We start from the raw sequence: 24,358 nt of genomic DNA, 5'->3' as shown, positions 1-24,358 counted from the left end.
AAACAATATACATTTATTAGATGTCTTTAAAAATTGACGTTTTTTTTTTCAATTTGTATTACTTACTGCACGTCAAGTTAGCAGCACGCAACTTTAAAAAATAAGACATTTTTTAAAATAAATAAAGTACTTTGAGGACATTTATTTCACCAATTTATTAGGACAATATCCTAAAAATAAACCAAGGATGATTTAGGATTTCTTGATTGATTGGGTGTTACATTACCCACATGTTTAATAATAAAAAAATATATATTTTCATTAGTTTTGACCTTGTGTTTCTCTTATCCTGCAGTCGATCAGCCTGATTGAGCGTGGCAACCCATCTCGCAGCCTGGAGCAGGTGTGCCGATGGGCCAACACGCAGCAGCGCCACAACCCCGACCACGCTGAGTACCACGACCACGCCATCTTCCTCACAAGGCAAGATTTTGGTCCTGCAGGTATGCAAGGTACTGTATTCTCCTCGATCGAGGCCTGTGCAGACTGAATGCTGATAACTGCTTCCGTTCACAAAAAAAGGGGGGTATGGCTTCAAGTCTTGCTCAGGTAAGGTTGATGGAAACTTTAAAAAGTGGGGGTTGCCACTGAGAACGTGGTTTTACCAACGGCAGCCCCACTTGAGAATAATCAATGCTTTCCAAAACCTTGCTAAGTAGATGCCACCCTGCAAAAAACAATTCTACAAATTGAAGATGGTTTTTGGCATGTAGATAAAAGCAAATTTTCCAGCTCTTAAAGCATTTCAAAAGTCAGTTTTTAGCATGCATTTGTCTCATCATCTTTAAATGTATTTATGATTTTGACGTTTCTTGCTAAAAAAAAAAAAAAAAAAAAGTTTAAAAGATTTCCCATCATCCATACTGTACATCTAGTTGGAGCAAAATTTGAATAAATAAATATATTTTTTTTAAAAAGAGGCTATTTTAAGCTTTATTTTCTTTATCCATCATGACAATTTTTTTTTTACAAGAACATGTTAAAAACACCTTTTTCTTTGGAGTGGGTTTTCTGAGTTATCTCTAGGAGTGCGCTGCCAAAACCCCAGACAGACGGAGTCCAAAAACGAACAAACCCTCTTTGTTCGCAGACTCCGTATCTTGAATTTACCTGTGTGTATTTTTAGCCTTTTTAAAGCACACGTGCAATGTTTAAACGAAAGCCCGGGGCTACCTGCTTTGCTTATCACACCCACAGGGGGTTGCCATAGCTGCATACGTGTTGTGTTCATAACAAGCCTCGTCTCTATGGCACTTTGCACCGCGTCGGCCCAAACCCTGCTCCCTGTCTCAGGGTCACAGAGAGACATCACACTTTCACGTTAGCTTTTAGCTTTGAGATGACAGATTCTAAATCCAAATTTAGGTTTGGTGATGATATAAGTTTATAGAGGAAAGATTTCAGGGCCAAATCTTGACTTTTTATTCTTGCACTCAGCAGTATACTGTATACTTTTGAGCACTGCTGCTATTCATATTTGCTTGAATGTGCAAAAACTACAAAAATGGCTTCTTCCTGGGAATCTGCATTCACAGGAATTTCTCTTATCTACGTGTTGGATAAGAGGAACGCTCCACCGCTGCTGTTGTGTTCTGCTATTCCACCTGCAGCACTCACACTAATTGTGTCGGCAGTATCAACGGAATGAAAACAATTTAGTTCCACACAAAAAATTTAGGCTTTAGATAAACAACCTTCAGCACACACATTCTTTTTGAGCTGTTTGCCTGCTGCATTCTCTGCTTTTTACCTGCATGCCAAAAAAAGAAGTCTTCAAATGTTTAAAAAGCATGAAAATAATCAGACAAAACCAAACCAAAGCTAAATGGCTGCACACCTCTTGATCGAGTTATGTGTTAAGTTATAGAAGTTTGCTTCCTTGGCGTGCTGTTATGCCAGCTGGGGGTCTGCTGAGTAAGACCGAGGATGAAAAGGCTTTGAAACTGCTGTCAGACTCTTTCAGATGTGCCTGAACTGAAGCCTCACTTTTAACCAATAAAACCTTGTTTGCTGCTAATGAGCGTCAAAGTTTGTTTACACAAAAATGTATGAAATAGTTCAAATAAAAATGAGTTAAACTGTACTAATAAAAGTAAATAGAGCACTTTATCTATTCCCATGAAGCATTTCATTCTCCTAGCGACCTTGAGAGTGTTACTGTCTGACTACAAACTAATAGGACGGATCAATAAAAGTGCTTAAATGGACTTCAAAGTGACATTTTTGTCGGTTCGCCGCACTCCAGAAATGGTCTGAGAAGCAGTGATTGGCACATGAAAAAAGGTCATCATAAAGTCACTTGTGTTTTTTCCTTTAGTAGCATTGACTTATTAGAAAGTCCTCACTCTTGTTTCCACTTGTTCTGTTGCCTAGGTTACGCTCCGGTGACGGGGATGTGCCACCCGCTGAGGAGCTGCACCCTAAACCACGAGGACGGCTTTTCCTCCGCCTTCGTTGTCGCGCATGAAACCGGCCACGTGTGAGTAACACTTAGACTCTCTTACAGCTTTTTTATATAAATATATATATATATATATATATATATATATATATATATATATATATATATATATATATATATATATATATTGTGATTTAAAGCTTAATTTTTTGACCCAAATGGGGAGAAGCAAACAAGTGAAAAAAGCTAATATTTTTCCTTATAAAAACACATTTTTTCAATGAATTATTATATTTTTTCCAGGAAAAAAGCACAGAAAATGCAAAAGTAAAGTAGTTCCGCCTTTGGGAAGTTAAACATTGCTGAGAACTGAGTCACAGGCGTCATTTTTCGTGCTCCAGACAGCATTCTATGTTTCTAATGTAGCACTTTGGTATTCGATCTTACATCTGTCAACCCACCTTCACTGTGACTCAAAGCCAGCTCAACCTTCTTGATAGAATGCTGCACTTTAAAAAATAATAGTGTCAGCTGGTCACACGCCATGCTTTCCCTGAAAGAACGATAATATTCCAATTATTTCATGAATAGCATGTTTTAATTAATTTTTGTATTTGCTATTAATGCCTTGCAGCAATAAAACAGACAGTAAACTGAGGCGATCTTCAAATAAAACACAAACTTAAAAAAAGGGTTTTTTTGTTTGAAATCCACAGGGCTTCAAATTATATTTTCGAAAGATAAATATTTTCAAACACAATTTTGTAATAGTTATTTAATAGTTGGACCAAATTACAGGGCGAATCCTTCCAGAGTTTTAGCATTATTATACATTTAAAAGTCCTCTAATGTTTCATTGTAAAGTCTCTGTTTTTCACGTCATCGAATTTTTTTTTTGATCGGCTAAGTTTGCTAAGAGAAAAACAAACCTTTTACTTTAAAGATTTGATTTTGATAAAAATAAAAATGAATGCATTAAATTAAAAAGAAATTTGAGTTGTGGGTGGGACTGTTGGCGTGGAGCAACCCCGCCCCCGTTCCCCTTTGCCATTGCCGAGAGCTTAGAGCAGAAAACGTGTGGCCTGCTCATCGCATCTGAAAAAAATAAATACTTAATTTTCTTAATATATCTCCTACATAATGAGGAAAAATGACACAAGAACATGTTAAAACACCAAAAACACTTTTTTGTTTCAGAGTAGGTCTTCATCTTTTGTTCTGCTTAATTGACAGAATTTTCAAGGAAAAATATATATATTTATTTTACAATACGTTATTAATAACTTAAAAAAAATGTTTTTGTGACAAAATGCTTGTGAATGAACTAAAAATTCCCGTTCCACTTTCATTAACGGGCAGCGCTCTTTCATTCCGATCTCAACTCTTTGACGGAGCGCTTTGTGAAACTGTATCCGCCTGTCGTCTCCCAATAACGAGGGCTGTAACGTTTGTCTGCCTCATTAGAATTCCAGCAGGTTGATTTAATTACGCTGATTTGTTTCCAAGTCCCGTTTTTGCCTTGTAATTATCTTCTGAACATCCGCGCAGTCGGCTTGAGTTATGAGGCAGATGAAACGGTTGTTTTGAGCCAAACTCGGCTTCCCAGCCCTCTAAGATGTTGTTTTTGACCCCCTGTAGTTAGCATTTCAGCCACATTGTTGAAATAATTGCTAACCTGCAGCAGCAGCTATTTTCTTTTCCATTTCTGAAATCAGCCTCTATTAACAGCTGAAGTCTGCGCTGGAGCTTTTTTGTCCACACAGTTGCATAAATTCCTCCTGCCGTAAAGGCCAGCAGGATTAAAATACTTAATTATTACAACAAAAAAGAAGTGATTAGGAGTTATATAACTCGTGATGATGAACTTCAGTGGGATGTTAATGAATTGTGGAGAAAGAGATAAAACCTTTGAGCAGATGACAGGTTTTGAATAGTTTTTATTCAACAAAAAACTTGAATAATTGGTATTTTCTTTTAAAAAAGGATCCTTTAGAACCTTTTTTTTAACTCGGTGAATAGGTGGATTTGTTGTAGCTGGTGCTACAGCTCCATAACACTCTGCTGCTCAGAATAGATTTTTATGATATTCTTGTACCTGCAATCAAATCCCTTTTAATGTTGTTGTACACTTTTATTTTTGAACTGCAGTTTGGGGATGGAGCATGATGGACAGGGAAACCGTTGTGCTGATGAGACCAGCATGGGCAGCATCATGGCCCCCCTGGTGCAGGCCGCCTTCCACCGCTATCACTGGTCGCGCTGCAGTAAGCAGGAGCTCAACAGATACATCCAGTAGGTTTCAGTCTAGAAACCTTCCTCACTTTATTTTTAAATAAAAAAGATCTGTTTTTCACAGTTCTTCCTCCGTGTTTCCTCAGTTCTTACGACTGCCTGCTGGACGATCCCTTTGAACACAAGTGGCCCAAGCTTCCCGAGCTCCCAGGAATAAATTATTCTATGGATGAGCAGTGCCGCTTTGATTTTGGGGTCGGTTATAAAATGTGCACCGCTGTAAGTCCAAAAGGAATTAAAAATACAGTTGCAACAAGTTTCTTTATATATTTGTTGCCAGATTTCATGCATATACTAATAAGACTTTTATATCATATTTATTTACTTCATGTTGAAACCAAAAACCCTCTGATTTTCCTTCAGTTTCGAACTTATGACCCTTGTAAGCAGTTGTGGTGCAGTCACCCGGACAACCAGTATTTCTGCAAAACGAAAAAGGGTCCACCTGTAGACGGGACGGAGTGTGCCCCAGGAAAGGTAGAACTCATAGAATTCTCAGTTCGCTTTGACCGATGGTTCCTTTCTTTTGGTTGTTCAATGTTTCTGTCCTCTTTGTATTTGCAGTGGTGTTTCAAAGGTCATTGCATCTGGAGGTCAAGCCAGGAGCCTCAGGGTCACGATGGGAGCTGGAGCTCATGGTCCAAGTTTGGGTCGTGCTCCAGGACGTGTGGGGGCGGGATTCGGTCCCGCAGCAGACAGTGCAACAATCCTCCGTGAGTTCCCTGTCATCAGAAAGACTCACTTAAAAGAAAACAAGTTTTATTTTGTAGTTAAGCTAAAATAAAATTTTGTCTAATGAGAGAGTTCTTAAAGGGTATCCAAACCCTAAATTAACTTTTTTTGGCAGTTGACCTCTATAAATGGGGCTTTAAAAGTGCTGTCTGTTGGTCATAGCCAAATTTTTGACAAACTGAAATAAAACTGTTTAATTCTTCAAAATATAGTCAAAACCCACTTGTGTGCTACAGGTTGAAGTATGGTATCACAGTTGCATTTTGTGATTGGTCAAACCATGTAAGTTTCAGAAGTATGATGTCATGACCTGCAGCTCCAGTAATGATAACAGTCCAGCTCTTCTGACAGGATTTTCAAATTTAGGCTGTGGGTGGAGTCAGCCTCCAACTTCCTGGTTTGGTTACCCTTTAAAAAGATAGAGAAAAATAAAGAGTTATTTCCACTGGTTCGTTGGATTGTGTTGACACACACAAAAAAGAATATATATTAATCAATTTGAATCTGGCTGAAGATTCTATTTCTAGTCTGTTGACGTGTCAATTTTGTGGCAAATAGCCAGAGAAACAGGTCTAGGTTTCAAAATAAAAACTGTTGTACTTTCAAAGTAAAACTTTATAACATCTCATTTTAAATTTAAGGTGATGTGCCCACACAAAAACGCACGTTAACACTGCAGATAACATCGACATCTATTTTCACCATGGATGATAAAAATGTACTTGGAAGTACAAAAACGTAACATCATTTATGACTTAAAACACGTATTTAGATGAACTCAATGAGAGTTCAGCAGAGAGTATTTATCCAGATGTATTTTATCTGTGCTAGGGACTGATACTGGGAGATCCAGACTTAGGCCCCCTTGTGGCTACATAGTTTAGGCATCTTGGTGAAATAAGGACCCAATTGGGATTAAGCTCATTGCGTGTCCTGCAGTCTTACACCAAGTCAATTGAGCCATGCAGCCGCTACTAGAGATGCACCCGACATGAACCAGTGTAAATTCAGGTTCAGTAAAGGTGTAGATTTTGTTTTGTCCTTTTGAACACAACTAAATACAAGTGTGTATTGTAAAAAGTACAAATGTAATTGTAAGAATTTTGTTCCCCTAAATATGAACCTTTTTTTCTGATATATTTTACCTCCTAAATAACCCAGAGTCCTTTTTTGTTTTTAACTGAATAGCCCATAATAATACAATAAAATAAATATAATTTAAAAAGTAAAAGCAGGTTGTTAAACTACAGACAAACTAAATTTAGTCAAATCAAAGATCGTATTTTACAGTGGTTCTTACATTTGTTTTGTTAAAAGGAAATTTTTATGTTTGGTTCTGAATTTAAATAATTGCTTAAAAATATTCCACCCAGTCTGGATAAATCACACGTTTGCCAAACCAAATGTGCGGAAATCTAATTTGCTGTTGGGAATATAACGATTTTGACATATATCAATCGGAGTGAATGCTCTTTACTTCTCTTAAAAGAGGTCTAGATTTCAGGTTTTCTGAGAAAAAATGTGTTTTAAATGACAATTAACTACTTTTTTTATACTCTTGACCTCTTGTCATACAGTAATATCTCACTGAATTATTGATCTTAATACTATATGTCTTTAACCTGCTGTGATGAGTCACAAGGTAATTTGTAAAAAAAGACAGTGTGTCATACGCAAACAGTGACAGAAAACTGAGACACTCTAATTACCGTATTTTTCGGACTATAAGTCGCACCGGAGTATAAGTCGCAGGGGCCAAAAAATGCATAATGAAGAAGAAAAAACCCTATATAAGTCGCACCGGAGTATAAGTCGCATTTTATTCAAGTAATTTATTTTACAAACTGGTTGAAAAAAACGAAATTACATCATCCTGGAAGGTAAGTTATAACATTCATAAGTGAATAGAAAACAGGCTGAATATGTGTCAACACATATTCACATATTAGCATCATGAAAAAAACTAAATCACTAAATCCCTTAAATTCTTTGTCTTTAGTGTCACTTCTGAATAACTCCGCTAGAGGAAGACGAAGCGGAGGTTCTACTTCTTCGCGGCTGTCTTCAGTCTCGGAATCCGCTCCAGTTCCAAATATTCCAGCCTTTCTGAATTCAGACAGGATGGTCTCGGTTGTCACTGAAGCCCATGCTTGGTTGATCCATTCGATGACTTGCAGAGAAGTAGCATGGCACATTCTCCTGGTTTTCAGCTGCAAATTTCACTACTTGCAGCTTGTAGTCTGCAGCATATGATTTTCTTTTGGGGGGCATTTATCTTTAGTCTTCTCTGTTTTCCTAATAAGCTAACGTTTACTGTTTAACTCGCTAATTGTTAAGGAGTATCAGATATTGCAGCTAGAGAAGCCTAGAGTGCCCTCTTGTGGCTGTCTGTGAAATTACCAGATATATATATATTTTTTTACAAATATATGGTAATTGCATAGATCACCACAAGAGGGAACTCTAGATTTACGGTCGATATCTCATCTCATTAAAAATTTGTATATAAGTCGCACTGGAGTATAAGTCGCAGGGACATTCAATCTATGAAAAAAACCGCGACTTATAGTCCGGAAAATACGGTAAATTGAAGAGATCTCGCTGTGATTGCTCAAGTACTTTTGTTATAATACTTATTTATTTAAATCAGGAACAAAAGTGTTCTTTCTTGTCTAAATTAATTTATTAAATTGCGTGTCTTTAAGGCGTTTCTCTCTGTTTTATAATTGTTTATAAACAAATAAGAGAGGAAAACTCACTCTTCACTTTTTTGATTAACATAATATTTATATGTTTAATGACAGATGATTTTTAATTATTTATATATAAATATATGACATATTTTTGAAATAAAATTCTATTACTTTGTTATTTCTGTCTAATATAAACAGCTGTGAATTTGTGCATTATTCAGATAGATTTTCCATAGATTGTGTAACATTTTTTCTAACTTTTATGTAACTTTTAGCTGGAAATATGTATTTTTTTAAGTTTTTGGGAATACAATGTGACCGTTATCTGTGTTTTTGTAATTCCTCAGGCCGGCCTACGGGGGCCGAGACTGCCCCGGCTCTTCTTTTGACTACCAGATGTGCAACACGGAGGAGTGCGCTGGCTCCTACGAGGACTTCCGAGCTCAGCAGTGTATCCAGAGGAGCAACAAATACCACAAAAATATGAAGCACACCTGGCTACCGTATGAGCACCCAGATGGTGAGTCGGCTCTCTGATTTCCATTCACTGCAATAAAATCAATCGTTCTAGCAGGGAAACTGTCTTCCATGCATATGTAGGTGTTCATCTGGACACTGAATCTTCAATGCTTTTAACAGACTTAAATCATTGTTTTGTTTTGTTTTTCAGACTCCCGTAAATGCGAGTTGAGCTGCATTTCTAAGGAAACAGAAGAAATTGTGTTCATGAATCAGGTGGTGCATGATGGGACGCGGTGCAGCTACTCTGACCCGTACAGTGTGTGCGCCCGAGGAGAGTGTCTGGTTAGTCATAACTCAAACCTCCCACACATAAAGCACCCATAAACTCACCACCAGGATATTCAGTGTCAAAGATTAACAAATAAAGTGAATTATACTTAAGAATCAATAATATCATATTAATGTGGATTTAAAAGGAGAAGAGTGTAATTAGAAATTCTGTTTTCTTAAAAAACAGTTTTAAAACAATTGGTAGCTTGAAGAAGTTTGATCCCTACAAGAGGATCTAAACAGAAATATAGTTTCATCAGGAGAAGTTTTTGTTTTAAAGACCCACTTCAGTGAAAATAGTGGTGTGTTTTGGTGTTTTTCAGTTCTTTTATGGTACTTTTCTCATGACAGAGGACATATATAAACTACATAAGCCTAAAAAATACTTTTCTGAATATTTCTTTATTCAATTTGCTGTGACTCACGAACACACAAAAAATGCAGTTTTAAAGAATTTGTAGTTGAAATGTAAAATCTACAATCATCAGGCCACAATCTCATTTTTGTTTGCCTCATGGCTTAAAATTGTACGGCTGGATAACTTTAAAGATGCTCGCTATTTTTGTTCCACTGCTAATGTTAGGTTAAGGTTGTAAGGGTTCTCCTTCTAGCTTACAGCTAGCAAATAAATAAAGGTAAATAAATGTTAATAAAGGGATAATTAGAAATGAAGACAATTTCTCTGCAGAAACTACGTCTTAAATGACATACTTTTTTATTTTATTTTACCTTAAAAAGTCATAATTATAATTAAAAGAACAGTGAGAACACTTTTTGAAATAGATGATTGGAGTGGGACGTTAATACTATGTGTTCTTTACGCTAAAAATTGTATTTATTTATAAATTAATTGGGAAATTTTAAGGTATCATTTTAATTAAAAAAAAAGAAAAAAACTCTAATATTACACATAAATAAGGTATTATTATTTAAAATAGAGATCCAAAAAGTTTTTGAGCTAATCTGACTATTTTTTCTTCCATATTATAAAGTTTTTTTTTAAATATATATTTTAGATGTATATTATAGTATTTTGTCCAATATATATAATTTCATGCTATTTTGATTCAAATTAATATTGTAGGCATTTTGTTTCGTGTTTTTCCCGTAAATTATGAAATATTCTTTTATTTAATTTTGTATTTTATGTTTTCATGTATTTGACTTTTGCAGTGGTTGTGCATATATTTATTTTTATTTTAAAAAGTGAATTAAATGCCTAAAAATATTCGAATATCTGGAAAAGAACAAAAGTCATTAGTTAATTGTATTTTGTTTTTCAATAATACTTTTATAACTTTTTTTAAAAGACTGTATTGACTTTCCCATAATGCACCTTACCTTATAATTATCGGCTTAGACCTTGGGAAGTAAAGAAATCAGGATTTTTTTTGTCCATTTAACTTAATCCTTTAATGATTATTAAATAATCTAAACTCCAATAAGACTTTATAAAATCCAATTTGGGAATAAAATCAAAGAAATTGTTTTTTAGTAGGACTTCTGGAGGCTAAGAAAAGTTTACTTTAAATTAAAACAAATAATCTAAATGTTTCATGTTTTTATTACAAATATGCAATTTTTTAAATCTAGATTGTTACGTTGGACACAAAGTTTAGTCATCATTTGTTGCAGGACGCGCTCTCGATGTTTTGATTGTACTGTTATGTCTGTGTGCTGCACTGACGTGCCTCATTTATTAACTGTGTCACTGTCCGTGGATGTTCTGTGCCCAGCGCTGACATCATTTTCTCCTCGCCACAATCTCAGTCTGCGTAGAAGACGCGTGAGGCATCGCTGTGATCTGACTGTGTCTTGTGTTCTTCCCCCTCTGCAGCACGTAGGCTGTGATAAGGAGGTAGGCTCCTACAAAGAAGAGGACAAATGCGGGGTGTGTGAAGGGGACAACTCCCACTGCCGTACTGTGAAGCTGACGCTCACTAAAACACCCAAAAAGAACGGTAAACGTCACCGCTGAGTCCGATTCCATCTCTTAAAGCTCGTAGATGAAGTTGTGCATCAGTATTCATAAAGTCAGGGAGTCCTGCTGTGCTGGAGGCTCCGAGCTGAACCTTTCTGTGTTTTTATAGGAATGCTGAAAATGTTTGACATTCCAATAGGAGCTCGGCACATTGTCATTGAAGAAAATGAGACTTCCCCTCATATTATTGGTAAGAGGTTTTAACATTTTTTACCCACTTTTAAAAACATTTTCTGAAGCTGCTTTATCTAATTTAAAGAGGGTTAAACAAAAGAGGCAATTTAAATGAGTTAACCCATTCTTTTAATGCAAATAGGATCAAACCGCTTTCTTCCAAAATTATCTTAAGTTAGGGTCAACATGAAAGCCAATATATATATATATATGTATTTTTTTTTCTTAGCTAGAAATAATTACAGATGTCAAAAGGTTAAAAAATATTTCAAAAAAAGGTTTTACTTTTTGGGTAAATACATTCACAGATTACTAAAAAGAATGTGAATGAACATTGACACACGCCATAATATTTTTCTGAAATTTGTGAAATATAATGAGTTGTAAATTATATGCTAAGAATATTAAGGGTAAAGATTTGGGATTATTATTATTTTTTTTTAAACCACCTACGGCATTGGTCCCTCTATTGTGGCTCATTGGCTTCAAGAACAATAAGTCGGTAAAGAACATATTCTATTCTATGCTGCGCAGTAACACCTAGTTGTTGCCATGGTCATGAAAAATGTCATTTTTGACTCTGTTCTTGCATTTTTAATTTATCTACTGTAGCAGGAGGATCTAATTTGACATAGATGTCTTTTATTTTGAAAGGATCTTGTATGTGCAGCAAAAAAAATGCCCTTCTTGATGACATTCTTACCATTTTACTTTTATTTATGTTTATTCATGAATGAACAAAATACATCTAAAATGGTCTCAGCTAAATACAATAATTCTGTAATTTTAGATTTTGATGAATGAGAAGCATTTTTTCCCTCTACTTCATTATTTTTCTTATTATTATTGACAGCTGTGAAGAATCAAGTCAGTGGAAACTTTATACTGAATGAAAAAAGTGAAGACGCAAAGTCAAAGACGTTCATCGAAAACGGTTTACAGTGGGAGTACTCCAGTGATGGCGACAGGGAAACTCTGAAAACCAGTGGACCTCTGCATGACGGCATCGTGGTGCTGGTCAGTAAAAAGGTCCAACAGTTCACAAACCTTTCATAAATCCTTTTCAAACTATTTGTATTTTTGTCTGATTGCAGGTCATTCCGATGGAAGAAGAAGTGAAAATCAGCTTGACGTATAAGTACATAATACATGAAGACCTGCTGCCTTTAATTACCAACAACAATGTTCTTCTTTCTGAGCTGGACACGTATGAGTGGGCCCTGAAGAGCTGGTCTCAGTGCTCCAAACCATGTGGGGGAGGTCAGTGTGTAAAGAAAACTATCCACTTGTTTGTCTCTAACGCAAATTTTATATGATAGCAATCAACTGAAATTTATTTATGTGTAAAATCACAAATACAACAAACTGAACAGCAAAAACAAATGCGTATATGTGTGTATATATATATATATATAAATATGTGGGCGAGTGTGTGTGTGTGTATTTATACAAATTCTAATCCAAATTTATAAATTTATGTATTTTCATTACAAAAAAATCAAGCAAATATATCTGTGAAGTTTAGACATTAATTACAGCATTACAAATTAAACAATAATGACAATTAAAGTGAAAAGGCTCTCAATGGTTTTCATGTTTTTGTGAATATGATGATTTATGTCCCCATTTGCCTTAGAGACAGAAGCTTTTGACTCCTGATTAGCCTTTGTTATCAGTCCAATAAAAAGGCTTTCTTTTATTTTGAAGGACTCTTTCTTCCAGATAAATTGCATTCATTATATGAATTTCTTCAAAAATATGAAATAATTTATCAAAGAAGGAATAGATGGTAATTTTTGAAGTTAGTGGAGGCTATTATTGTAGATTTTGATGCATCACTTTCCTTTTTTGTGTCACTTTTGAGATAAAAAAAAAAGAAATCAGTAGCAGCAGCAGACTCAGTTTAGTTGTCATTGTTTATCACAAAGTTTACAACAAGTGAAAAACATTTTTAGATAGTTCACAGAACCTTAGATTTTTTTCCACCATCAAATTTGAACCTTGTTTTTTTTCTACTATCCAAGCAAAATCTTATCAACCAGAGTTGAGAGTCAATGGGCATCCACCTCCATGAAACCTGTTGCCATGGTGACCTGGAGGTAGCTCGGATGTTGAAAAAATGGCTCATCTTTTTTTTTTTTCATTTTGTCAGAAAACTGAGTTTTGCTCCAAAATGTTTCAACTTTTTTCATTCAAGAACAAGTTTCATAATCTAAAAATGTATGTTTGTCTAAAAAAAAAACATTTGTTTTTCTTTTCAGGTATACAGTATACAAAGTATGGCTGCAGGAGGAAGAGCGACGGCCGTTTGGTGCATCGCAACTTTTGCGAAAGCAGCAAAAAGCCTAAACCCATCCGCAAACGGTGTAACGTGCAGGAGTGCAGTCCGCCCAAGTGAGTGATTTTCAGCCAAGATATATTTTTAAGATACTGTGTGCCAGAGGATTCTCATTAAAGAGCTGGATGTGCTGACAGGTGGGTGGTGGAGGACTGGAGCCCCTGCAGTAAGAGCTGCGGGAAACTCGGCTACCAGACCCGAGTGGTGCAGTGCATGCAGGCTCTCCACAACGGCACCAGCAGGCCGGTCCATAGCAAACACTGTCCCACCGATCGGCCTGAAACCAGGCGGGTCTGCAACCACACCGCGTGCCCTGCACAGTGGCGGACGGGGGCGTGGTCACAGGTAAACTAAAACCTGTTTTCTTTATCAGTTTTATACCTTTGATATTATATCTTCCAGATCACATTAGATTATTTTAGAGGAACATTTTGCTTTTTATTTCCTGGTAGGACTGATTTAATCCTATCATGATTTAATATTTACTTTATATGTGTGAAACTGTGGATATGAACTGACTAAATATCTGAAATAATGAACATTGGTTGATTTTTAAAAAAGTGTTCCTTAAAAAAATAGACAAAAAAAACCTAAACTAAATTTACAGTTTTGCGTTTAATTTAATTTTGTGATTATTTACACATTATAAGTAGTCGGCAAATAATGCGATTAATCGCAATTAATTAATTTTTTGATTGATTCCTGGCCCTAAAAAAGTTAATAAAATTCATTTTGTTTATATTTTGTTCACATTTTGGATTTTTTTTCAAGTAAAAGCCTATTTTATTTTTTATAATTTATATGTGTGCTTGTAACAAGAAATATACTTATAGGAATTTAAATTATTTATTATTTTAATTATTTTTTTCTTTGTCAATGCCAAATTTATAATTATTTCATGTTAAAGCCACTGTTATTTTTATCAACGAATTAGTGTACGCGAAGCAGGAAATACAATTATGGGTTTTGAAATTGGAAAAAATAAGTATAAGACTAAAATGATTTGAATTTTAGAGTTTTACATTTCTTGGAAAGAAAGGGTCCAAAATTAACAATATCTTTTCTCTCGATGAGAAGATTATTATTCTGACAAACCTTCAAAATCCTTTGGAAGGCTGATGGTCATACTAATGTCAAATTATTGGAATATTTTTAATCATAGACTCAAATAATTAAAAAATGGAACAAAACGTACTGATGTGCAGGCAGTAGTCTACGTCCAGCTCATTGAGGTGTGACCCGTGTGTGTCTTTGGTGGCAGTGCTCGGTGAGCTGCGGTGAGGGGATTCAGCAAAGGCAGGTGGTGTGCAAAACCAGCGACAACACCGTTGGCGAATGTGAAGGCGAGAAGCCGGAAACGGTCCTTATTTGTAAGCTGAGCCCATGTCCAGGTGAGGTGTCCAAAAACAAAAACCTGTAAACATCATCAAATGTTTGGAAAAAACTGACCTCACAAACAAGCAAAAAGAGGAAGACGATGTCCTCCGCTGAGATGAAAGTCGTTCTAACTGTTTTCATCACATCAGGACTTTGGTTCTATTTTTGGACTTTATTTTTCTCTCAAAGAGTCAAAATCAACAGGAGAACACAAACCTTTTGTTGTTTCGTCCTTTCTGAGCTCAAGGTGGACAGAACAACAAGGGAAGAGATGCAGTTAATTGGTTAGTGGGACACTCTGTGTCAGTGGGTGTAGAAAGTTCCTGTCACACACCAAGGAGAAAGTCTTTGAAAGTTAAGAAAAAAAAATACTTTGAAAGTATTTCTAGAAGTATCAATTAACTCTGGAGGTCTAGAATCTAAATAATGTAGGATGTTTTGGTTGAATAACAGGTAAATAATACCACTGCTTGGATTTACAGCTGGTAATAAGTACATGGAAAGATAATTGTCAGTTGCATTATAATTATTTAAGGTAAAATTATGGAGAGAAAATAGACTCACACAATTTGTGTGTGTGTAATTCTTGATTTGTAACTCATACAATACATTTTGTGCATAAGTTCTCTTCCGCAAAGTGCAAGGAGCAATAAGAATACAGAAACTTTAGTGCTGTGTCTTAAAAACATATTTATTTTAATTATTGGGGCATATCTGTTTAAGTAAGTGGGAAAACGTCAAGTCTTCAACAGATATTGTTCACAATCTAAGTCCAAAGTGGCTGATAAGAAAATTCTGATGTCCCAGTAATCGAGCAGCGTTTAAACGCATCCCTCAAAGACGAATCTTGGAAATTAAAAGAGTCTAAAATCAGATTTTTGCCTAACTGTGGTTTTGTGTGTGTAGCAACTGATTTGTGCATAATTTTTTAAAGATTTGTGTGTCATTAGTCTCAAGCTGTTGTAATTTTAAGTTGTGTATGTGTAGATTGTGTTTCGTATTTTTGGGAATTTCTTCATTTTTGCATTTATGCACAAAATGTATTGTGTAAGTTACAAATCAAGAATTCTATCTGCACAAATAAAAAGAAAAATTAAGAACTATGCACGCACAAACACAATGTTGTGCACAAATCTAAAGTTACGCAAAAATCAAGAATTATATACGCACAAATACAAAGTTATGAATTTATCCAAAGTTACGAACAAATACAAAGTTATGCATTTATCCAAAGTTACGAACAAATCCAAAGTAACACATAAATCCAAAGTTACGCACAAGTCAAGAATTACGCATGCACAAATACCAAGTTCCACATAAATCATGAACTACGCAGGCACAAATCCAAAGTAACGCAAAAAATCTAAAGTTACGCAAAAATAAAGAATTATTCATACACAAATACAACGTTCCACAAAAATCAAGAACTACGCAAGGACAAATCTAAAGTTACGCACAAATTTAAATTTATGCACAAATTAAGAATCAAGCACAAAAACAAAGTAACGCACAAATTAAGAATTATGCACATACATTCAAAGCTACGCACAAATCCAAAGTTATGCACAAATACAAAGTTATGCACAAATACAAAGTTATGCACAAATCCAAAGTTATCCACAAATTTAAAGCTATGCACAAATTAAGATTTACTCACACAAATCAGGATGTGTCTACCTTCTCTCCATATAAATGGGCCTTGAGTGGCGTTCATGGACACATCTGCAGCAAAGGGCTTTTGACTGAGCTGTTGACTCAGGAAAATGTAATGAAAGTTGGCTAAAAGAGAGCACTTGTGTCCCATCTTTATTAGCCCTGATCCTTCTATTTTACTACTGTTTTAAATTATGAAGTGAAGCTGCTGCCCGAGCTGCTCTTTGCTGCATATCTCAGTATTTCAGGTATAAATTTCACTCCTTAAGCCGATTTTTATATCCTGAGGCGTCGTGTAAATCATAGAATGACCTTCTAGGCGGCTGTGACTGCAGAGAGAACATATAGAAGAGGCTCTGCCTTCACGCGCTGTATCCTCTACTCTCTTCTGCTTGGAAAAATGACTCTATTCTCTGTGGGTAAAAGAAGAATGGAAACCCAAGCATTCATATTCCCCAGCACTGACCTGAACTTTCTCATGTAAAACCTATTTGAGGGACTTTTTTTATTCTTTCCATTTTCAAATCATGCGGATTTGGGTTGTTATTCCAGGAATTGCTCAAACTTTGACGACCCTAGCCATTCGTTTGCACACTGCCCTTGTAATGGTTTAGTGACCTGCAACTTCTCATTTTTTTGAGTTGGTGAAGGTTCTGATTCCTATGGGTTTTTTGTGAACAATATTCTTGTCTGAGATCCTCCTGAATACTGTTATGTAAAAAAAAAAAGATGGATAATAATTGTTTATTTAGGAGGTTGAGAGAGGAGAGCTATTCTATTGGTTGAAATTTTGACATTTTTACACACAAATATCTATTTTTCATCATGAATCAGCCATGTTTTCAACTTAAATTCAATGATTGGTTAAATTCCCATCTTACTGTTAATTAAGATCTGCACGTGGAAACGTAAAAGACATTTCAACCTCTGATGACTTTCTACAGCTTTTGTTTTGCTGCTTCCTCTGGAAAAAAATGAAAATAAAAACAATTCTGGCTTTTTCCTTGTACACCCAATTAGTAGAAATTGATTTTTTTTTCTGAAAGTATATTAGAATGTGGCTCAAGTCACAAAAGAATTTATGAGTTTTCTTTATTATTACTTCTTACTGGATTTTTTTCAGCCTAATTTGTCGTTTTCTATTCAATCCAGGGTCACCGCTGTCTTCCCTCTCATCCCAAACGATGGAAAATTTGACGATGAACGGTGAAGCTGTGTACCAAATGGTTCCTAAAAATCCAGTTGACAAAATCTCTAGTAAGCGGATCAGTCTTTATTTAATCAGTTTATGAAATCAATGCTCTGCTGCTAAAAGTGTTTGATCTTCTCCCTTCTGCGACCTCCAGATGAACCCTGTCTAGGAGACAAATCGATTTTCTGTCAGATGGAAGTTCTTGCTCGCTACTGCTCCATCCCTGGATATTACAAACTTTGCTGCGAATCATGCAGCAGGAAAGAAGCCTCCCCCACGAATGCTCTCAACTTCCAGGAACTCAAGGCTTTACCAACCCAGAACACTATGAAGTCCACAGACGCCGCTGCTCAGACTTCAACAGAAGCTACACTGCTCCAGAGTCCCGCAGACGTCAGGGAGCCTCCGCTACCTCCAGAGCCACCACTTCCCCGAGGAGACGCCAGTGGAGGCACCTCTCCAGAGCACAGTCAAAATAGCACTTTAAGCCCAGATGCTGCCAGGTCAAGAAGGGACGACTTAGGATCTGAGAGGGATTCAGGTCACAGAACCCTGTCGGCTCGGAAATGAGCGTTTTTTTGAATGAACCTTCAGAGGTTTTGCTGCGATATTTTTCTTTTTTTTTGTCATGTCAGTGAACTCAGACCAGGCCAGATGGTTACCTCATAAGAAAAACACAAACTACAGAGTGAGGTTTGTGTGCTGCATCTGCACAACGTTCCTCAAACACAACATGAGTGGAATAAGAAGATGTCATAACAAGGTGCTGTAAACTAAACCGACTACAAGAAGTGCTCAAAATGTGATGACTGCATTAGTATACTTATGTTTTTCTCTGTTGTGTAAACCTTTTTATTTTTTTTCCAAGTGCATTAGAACTACTATGAATGGTTTGCGTACAGATGTGCAGCTATGGACTCTTAAGTGTGTCACCAGTCTGATTATGAGTACATGAACAATTCAAAAACTCAATTAGAATTAGTTCTAAAATAAGATCCTCATTATACTTAGGCCCTTTTTGACATTAGAAGCAAATTAACTTACAAGATAAAAAGGGATTTTTCAAATGTTAATTGCTCCGCTTTGTTTTTTTCATCATAATTTTAAAGTGGTTGTCAAATTAAACTTTAAAAAAAGCCATTTACATGGACAAAACAGTGATTTAGGCCAAAAAATAATCAAAAGCTGCTTGCATTTATTTTTTTCAACAAGTTTCTCCTCTGATTGGTACTCTTTTTAAACACCATATGCATCTTTTAAGATTATTTCTTTTTCTGAGGTTTTTACATAGCTTTCTGTGCATGTGGGTGATGTAAAAACGAGAAAATCACAGGAAGGCTGCTTCTAAAATGTTTGCCCTGTTGGACTTAAAACCAGCAGCTGCCTGAGTAATTATTTTCAGAAAAAAATTTGCCTGAAAAGGACAAAATTTGCTTAAAAATGCAGAGTTTTCAAAAAGAAAAAAAAAAGATTAATTTTAGGATAGTCTCATTTCTGGCTGTTTGGCTTGAGCCTTTTATCAAAAAGTGAAAACAGATAATTTTCTGTGTCTTTGATAAACACAAGTCTATAAAAATAAATAAATAAAAGAATGTGAGCAAAAATGCGTTTATTTAAAAGCCAGACTTTTTATCTTTTAAAGTAATTCACTTGAATGGTTCTGGTGGCACACTCCAGACTTCATGGCCTTCACTCCCGACAGAAGCTTTATAGCTTCTCTGTCTCCGGTGCTCTTGTGTTTTGTTTTGTTTTTTTTGGTTCAGATTGACCACACAGATGATTATCCTCACTGATGTTTAAAAAGAAAAAAGGTTATAATTTTTTTACAGTACTGTAGTACAAACTCTGCCAGTTGTTGACTGTCACTTAGCGCTTCAAAGACCCACTTTGATCACCATTTGATCTATATTAAAAGCATTCTCAATTGTTTTTTTAATTATGATTATGCAGATTTTAGCTAAAATCCAAAAAATCTGTTATTTTTTAGGACATAGTTTCTGAATTCCACTCCCCATGGATGAGAGCTCTCTGTTTACATGCCCTCCCACTAGCTTACAGCCCCTCGCACTACCAGCCTAGTCAGACGAGGAAAACAAAGACGTAAATGGATCTATTTGTCTTTAAGTGGATGAATCAGAATGGAATGGAGTAGGGATTTTCAGTGTACTTTCAACATTCCAAAAACTACATTTTTTCATCAGCTCCTGATTTACAACAATTTGAATAAAGGAATACTCAGAAATGCAACATCAGAAAAACGCCACAAGAACAAACGCCCAAAACCTTCATCGGAGTGGGTCTTTAATAACTAAGATTTCAGAGAGAACTCTTTTTTTAGTTTTGTAATAGTATAGTTTTCAGGTAAGAATGTACATAGTGTAAATTTCAGTTCATAAAAGTTTTGCAAGTTGGAAAATCGGCTCAATGCTGTACGTCTGCAGGTTTGTCTACATCTGTCTCTGCCTATTGCAGTTTCTAACGCCACCTTGTTCATTGTATAGATCGTGTACATACATACCTAAATGAAAGCTTTAAATGTTAATATTTATTGAATTTTTAAGTGGTGAACGAACAAACATCTAAAAGAACAAACATTTTTTTTTTTTTGCAATTTTCACTTCATTTTCTTTTTTTTAATTATTTTTCAATGGACTTCTTAGTAGGAGGAGAGGAACATTTTGTTGTAAAGTTGTAACTTTCCTAAATAAAAAATCACAAATTTACCTTTTGAAATAAAACTGCGGATTTTCTTTTTTCTTTTTTAATGCTCCATTTGATGTTTTTTTGTTAAAGTGTAAACAAATCAGCCAGCAAGAAGAAGCACATTCAAGCACTTTATTCATTCTTTACAGTTTTTGGAGGTGCGTCCAGAGACGAGCGTTCACTTTAGAGCAGGATGAGGTTTAAGTGGCGCATTCTGTTCTCCATTCCTATTGTAAGCCAGCTTCCTTTGGCCAGGCTGGGACTGGTCTCTGCTTTTTTTGTTTTGTTTTTTTCCATCAGCAGAGTTTCGTTTTGCAGAGCAGGTAGTCTGTCAGCGTGCCTCCGTCTCTGTCTTGAGGAGCGACGAGGGAGGTGCTGGGTGAAGACTCATTCATCTCACAGCGAGGCGTCTGCGGAGATGTCTCGTGAAATCCAGCTGTGCTCGGGGCAAAGCCTGATTGACAATGGACTTAGGCAGCCAGCCCTAGGAACAATAGTAGCTTTGTTAGACCTAAAAAATGCATTTTCTTAGAAAAAGTAATGGTGTAACACAAGGCAGATTCTTCGACATATAAAATAAGTCTCCACTAAGTTAACAAAAATAAAAACATTAAATTAAATAGTGAATTTCACAGATAAAAATGAATTTTTTATATTTTTGCTTATCAAAGGAAGAAAACAAACCTATTTATTTACCTAAAAGATTAAACCTGATATATATTTATCATGACATTCCAACTGAAAAGAGTTTCATAGATAACAATTCTTTGTTTTTGTCCCATAAGAAGCCAAAATTGACTTAAATTGTTTAAAAAAAAAACCTAAACATATATTTACCCACAATGCATTGTAGTTTTACACACAGATACATATTAAAATCCCTCAATAACCTTTATTTTTGTCACTTCTGATTCCTTATCCCACTTGGGTTTGCATTCTTGGCTGTGATAACTCATTTTTATCCTGCTCCCTATCCCTAAAGATGAGTTTTTAACAGAGATTTATGATGTAGGAAATCTAGCTTTTTGGGATGTTTTTTTTTTTTAAAAAAAAGGCTGAAAATTTGACTAAAATCCAAAACACACCTTAGGTCGCTGGCCGAATGAGATTTACATTTATTTAACATACTAAAGCTAAATTTTCAAAACTTTAAAAACGTAACTTTTTTACATAAATACTAATAAAACAGGCAGGATTATTATTCCAGAATAAATCAACTTAAACCTTAAATAACTTTCAATATTTTACTCTCCATAGAAATATATTTTGTCAAAATTATATACTTAGATGATTTGTGTTACTCACACAATAAAAAGATGTATTTACCTTTACATCCATGTTAAGAAGCCACGTGAAGCGGCTTTTCGTCTTGTCCTCATCGAGAGCTTGAAGGACGATGCATGTTGGGCCGTCCTCAGCTCTGTTGACAGATAGGCTTTTATTGTGAAAGGTTCTACAGAAGCTTTGTTGAAATTATGCTTTTGCTTGTATACATTTATAGATTTTTTTTTTACCTCAAATATATTTTTTTTAATTATTTGAAATGTGCATAAACCAAACAAATTTTTCATGTCTTTTTTGTGTTTTTTTTTTTTTACAGAAAACAGAGAATTTATGTAGTTTTGGTGACACTATTTATGTTTTCCTCATTTTTGCTATATTTGTATCAAAAATTAACCACTGCTGATTAATCTAAATGAAGTAAATAAATCATTCTTTCTGTATCTTCTAGTATATAGTTCCTACTACACTCCAACACAAAACAATCAGGCCAAAACAAAGTTACCAAAGGCTGATTTTGTTCTGTTGTCATGTCTTCACTGGCTTGACTGAGATTAACTTTCTGCTCCATCGCATAATGACTATAACGAGTCAGCTCAGGCTATTTAAGCACTTGATGATTAATGACTCGTGGAGTCAGGTTCTCCAGAGCTGCCAGCTCTGCCCATGATGCTCACCTCACAAAGCCCGCCTGCGGTGGGAACGACTCCAGCTGAATGGCTGCTCCTCCAAGATAAACGCTGGATTTTTGTTTACAGCTGTGCCTGACACTCACAAAGTCCCTCTGTCCAATTAGATTTGCAGCTGTCCCGGCGGAAACCTCGTGGGTCACGATTGTTTCTGGTCCAACGTGTTTGAGGACCTGTATAACCCCCCAAAAAATAACATTTCAAAAATGAAAAATCCCAAAAAGTAAACAGCGACGCCATTGGTAATAATTTAAATTCAAAATCTTTAACATACTGTAACTTTGCAACCGTTAACATGATAATTCCAGCAGATTTTGAAGCGACCGCCAGTGTTAAAGGGTTAAAGGTCATCTCCTCACCTCTATGTGTTGTATGCTTGGGTTCCACTGTGGCATTTCCTGAACCCTAACATACAAAATATCATAGAGTTCCTCCACGCTGGCCTCCAAGACGGCCTCCATCCTGAAGACCTTTCCAGCTCCTGGTATCACTTTGCTGCAGATCACATCTCCGTTGCTCTGGAGAAGAAACCCCGTTTAAATATAAAGTTTTAACCTTAAATCGGCAGACACGGTGGGGGTCAGAGATGGTACCTCTGTCATCTCGACCTTCCATCCTTCTTTGTCCTCCAACATGCTGAGAGCTTTTCTCATGGCCTCTCGTCCATGTTGTTCATAGTACAGCTGGTTTCCAGTAGCGGGCTTCACGTCTTCTTGTTCCACTTCTGCAACCATGAATTTCTAGTTTATACTCAATGTAAACACAATGAAAGCTTCAAATGGGTTTAATTTACCGTTATAATTTAAAGCCACGTGCGTTCTTATGTGCTGTTGGATTTGTTCCCACTGCTGCAGCTGTGTGATCTCCTGGCCTATCACTGCCACCGCTCTGCGTTGAAGTCCTGCACAGCCGCAGAAAACCAACCAAAAATAAATAAATAAATAAATAAATCTCAGCGTGCCGTCTCTGCTTTCAGTAAGGTCCATTGGAGGGTGAGGCCTTTACCTGCCATGCTCCTCATGTGAGGGTAGGAGATCCCGCAGCAGAGCTTCACAACAGCACGCAGCATGTCGTCTCTGGCAGTCACAGCAACGAATCAGAGGTTGCTTCGGTCTTTATACGCCTCCTCGAGGACACGGACGAAAGATAAGAGTCAGAGGGGAAGATAGGATTCGCTCCGACTTCTGTCTGAAGGACATTTTTGACAAGATCTTTATGAAGTGAAATCCCATTTTTTTTTAATTCAAGGCAAAGAAGAAAATCTTTACAAAAGAACAGATGAACAGGAAGAAAGTTCAAGCTCAATCCTACAGTCTGATGGTGCTCAGCTGGTGGACAGCTTGGACCATGTACAAAGGTCCAGGCCTTGATGCTGCTGCATCGCCTCCATCTGCTGCTGCATATCACTTCTTTCTCTGTACACTCATTTCACACACACACTGCTATCATGTAAGGGCAAAAAGAATCTCTAATAACCTTGAGTTTCAAAGAACGTTCTGGAGACCAGAATATGCAAAGATTTGACAAATCTCAAGTGGGATTTTTTTTTTTTTTTTATCATTTTAGAAAATTGTAATATATATATGTGTATATATATATATTCCTGAATGGTAAAATGATTGGATTTTAAAGTACACATTTTATTTGATTTTTTACCTTGAAAAGGATGCTGCAGATGTGAATTTATGGCAATATGAACACTGTAATTGGATTGAAGATAGTTCTTGGGAAAAAAGAGACATGCTCTTTCTTAGAAATAAAGCACACACAAAGGAACATGTTGACTTTTCAAACATAATAGAACTTTTTATTTATTAGTTTTTCTTTAATTTGCTTTAGGCATGTATGCAGGACAAAGTGAAATTCCAGTGTTGAGGGGGTTAAAAAAACAAAGAAAGAAGCTGAATGGTCTTCTCTTGTTCCATGTTTTTTAATAATAAAAAATTTGCAACCCATACAAGTCATATACAAACAATAACGTCTGGAACTGAAGGAGCTAAAATACAGTTGATAGCGGGAACTAAAACTTTAATAAACAACTCAAAATGGGATAAAATCTT

General features: G+C 35.9%; 2 protein-coding genes across 3 annotated transcripts in view; one reads left to right on the top strand and one right to left on the bottom strand.

Annotated features, from left to right (window-relative positions):
* LOC112154475 (A disintegrin and metalloproteinase with thrombospondin motifs 14) overlaps window positions 1–21,148 on the top strand; it is a 51,010-nt gene extending 29,862 nt beyond the window's left edge. The window contains exons 6-22 of one of the 2 annotated variants that reach the window (XM_024285441.2): window positions 296–443; window positions 2,374–2,479; window positions 4,550–4,693; window positions 4,780–4,912; window positions 5,057–5,170; window positions 5,258–5,406; window positions 8,466–8,638; window positions 8,789–8,922; window positions 10,748–10,871; window positions 11,001–11,081; window positions 11,919–12,082; window positions 12,160–12,325; window positions 13,327–13,459; window positions 13,541–13,748; window positions 14,665–14,794; window positions 17,586–17,690; window positions 17,780–21,148. In XM_024285441.2, the coding sequence (XP_024141209.1) occupies window positions 296–443; window positions 2,374–2,479; window positions 4,550–4,693; window positions 4,780–4,912; window positions 5,057–5,170; window positions 5,258–5,406; window positions 8,466–8,638; window positions 8,789–8,922; window positions 10,748–10,871; window positions 11,001–11,081; window positions 11,919–12,082; window positions 12,160–12,325; window positions 13,327–13,459; window positions 13,541–13,748; window positions 14,665–14,794; window positions 17,586–17,690; window positions 17,780–18,195 (2,628 nt within the window). In that variant the 3' untranslated portion in view covers window positions 18,196–21,148. Of the gene's footprint in view, window positions 1–295; window positions 453–2,373; window positions 2,480–4,549; window positions 4,694–4,779; window positions 4,913–5,056; window positions 5,171–5,257; window positions 5,407–8,465; window positions 8,639–8,788; window positions 8,923–10,747; window positions 10,872–11,000; window positions 11,082–11,918; window positions 12,083–12,159; window positions 12,326–13,326; window positions 13,460–13,540; window positions 13,749–14,664; window positions 14,795–17,585; window positions 17,691–17,779 lie in introns of both variants that reach the window. The other variant, XM_024285440.2, reaches the window with a different exon arrangement.
* Window positions 20,447–23,413, bottom strand: star2 (steroidogenic acute regulatory protein 2). Its single transcript, XM_024285443.2, has 7 exons — window positions 23,304–23,413; window positions 23,092–23,199; window positions 22,892–23,022; window positions 22,658–22,816; window positions 22,287–22,471; window positions 21,655–21,748; window positions 20,447–20,812 (listed from the first exon to the last, which is right to left on the bottom strand). Exons 1-7 carry the CDS (start codon window positions 23,365–23,367, stop codon window positions 20,720–20,722), a joined length of 834 nt encoding a protein of 277 aa, XP_024141211.1. The 5' UTR covers window positions 23,368–23,413; the 3' UTR covers window positions 20,447–20,719.
* Between the last annotated feature and the right edge of the window lie 945 nt (window positions 23,414–24,358).

This window comes from Oryzias melastigma, linkage group LG19, assembly GCF_002922805.2.
Source record: "Oryzias melastigma strain HK-1 linkage group LG19, ASM292280v2, whole genome shotgun sequence".
NCBI lineage: Eukaryota > Metazoa > Chordata > Actinopteri > Beloniformes > Adrianichthyidae > Oryzias > Oryzias melastigma.
This window is presented reverse-complemented; position numbering and strand designations above follow the sequence as displayed.

Coding starts and splice junctions, on each gene's coding strand:
- star2 (XM_024285443.2), bottom strand. CDS start 23,367: ATGCTGCGTGCTGTTGTGAAGCTCTGCTGCGGGATCTCCTACCCTCAC. Junction 22,472..22,657: donor CAAGCATACAACACATAGAG/GTGAGGAGATGA, acceptor GGGGTTATACAG/GTCCTCAAACACGTTGGACC. Junction 20,813..21,654: donor TTCTTAACATGGATGTAAAG/GTAAATACATCT, acceptor TATTGTTCCTAG/GGCTGGCTGCCTAAGTCCAT.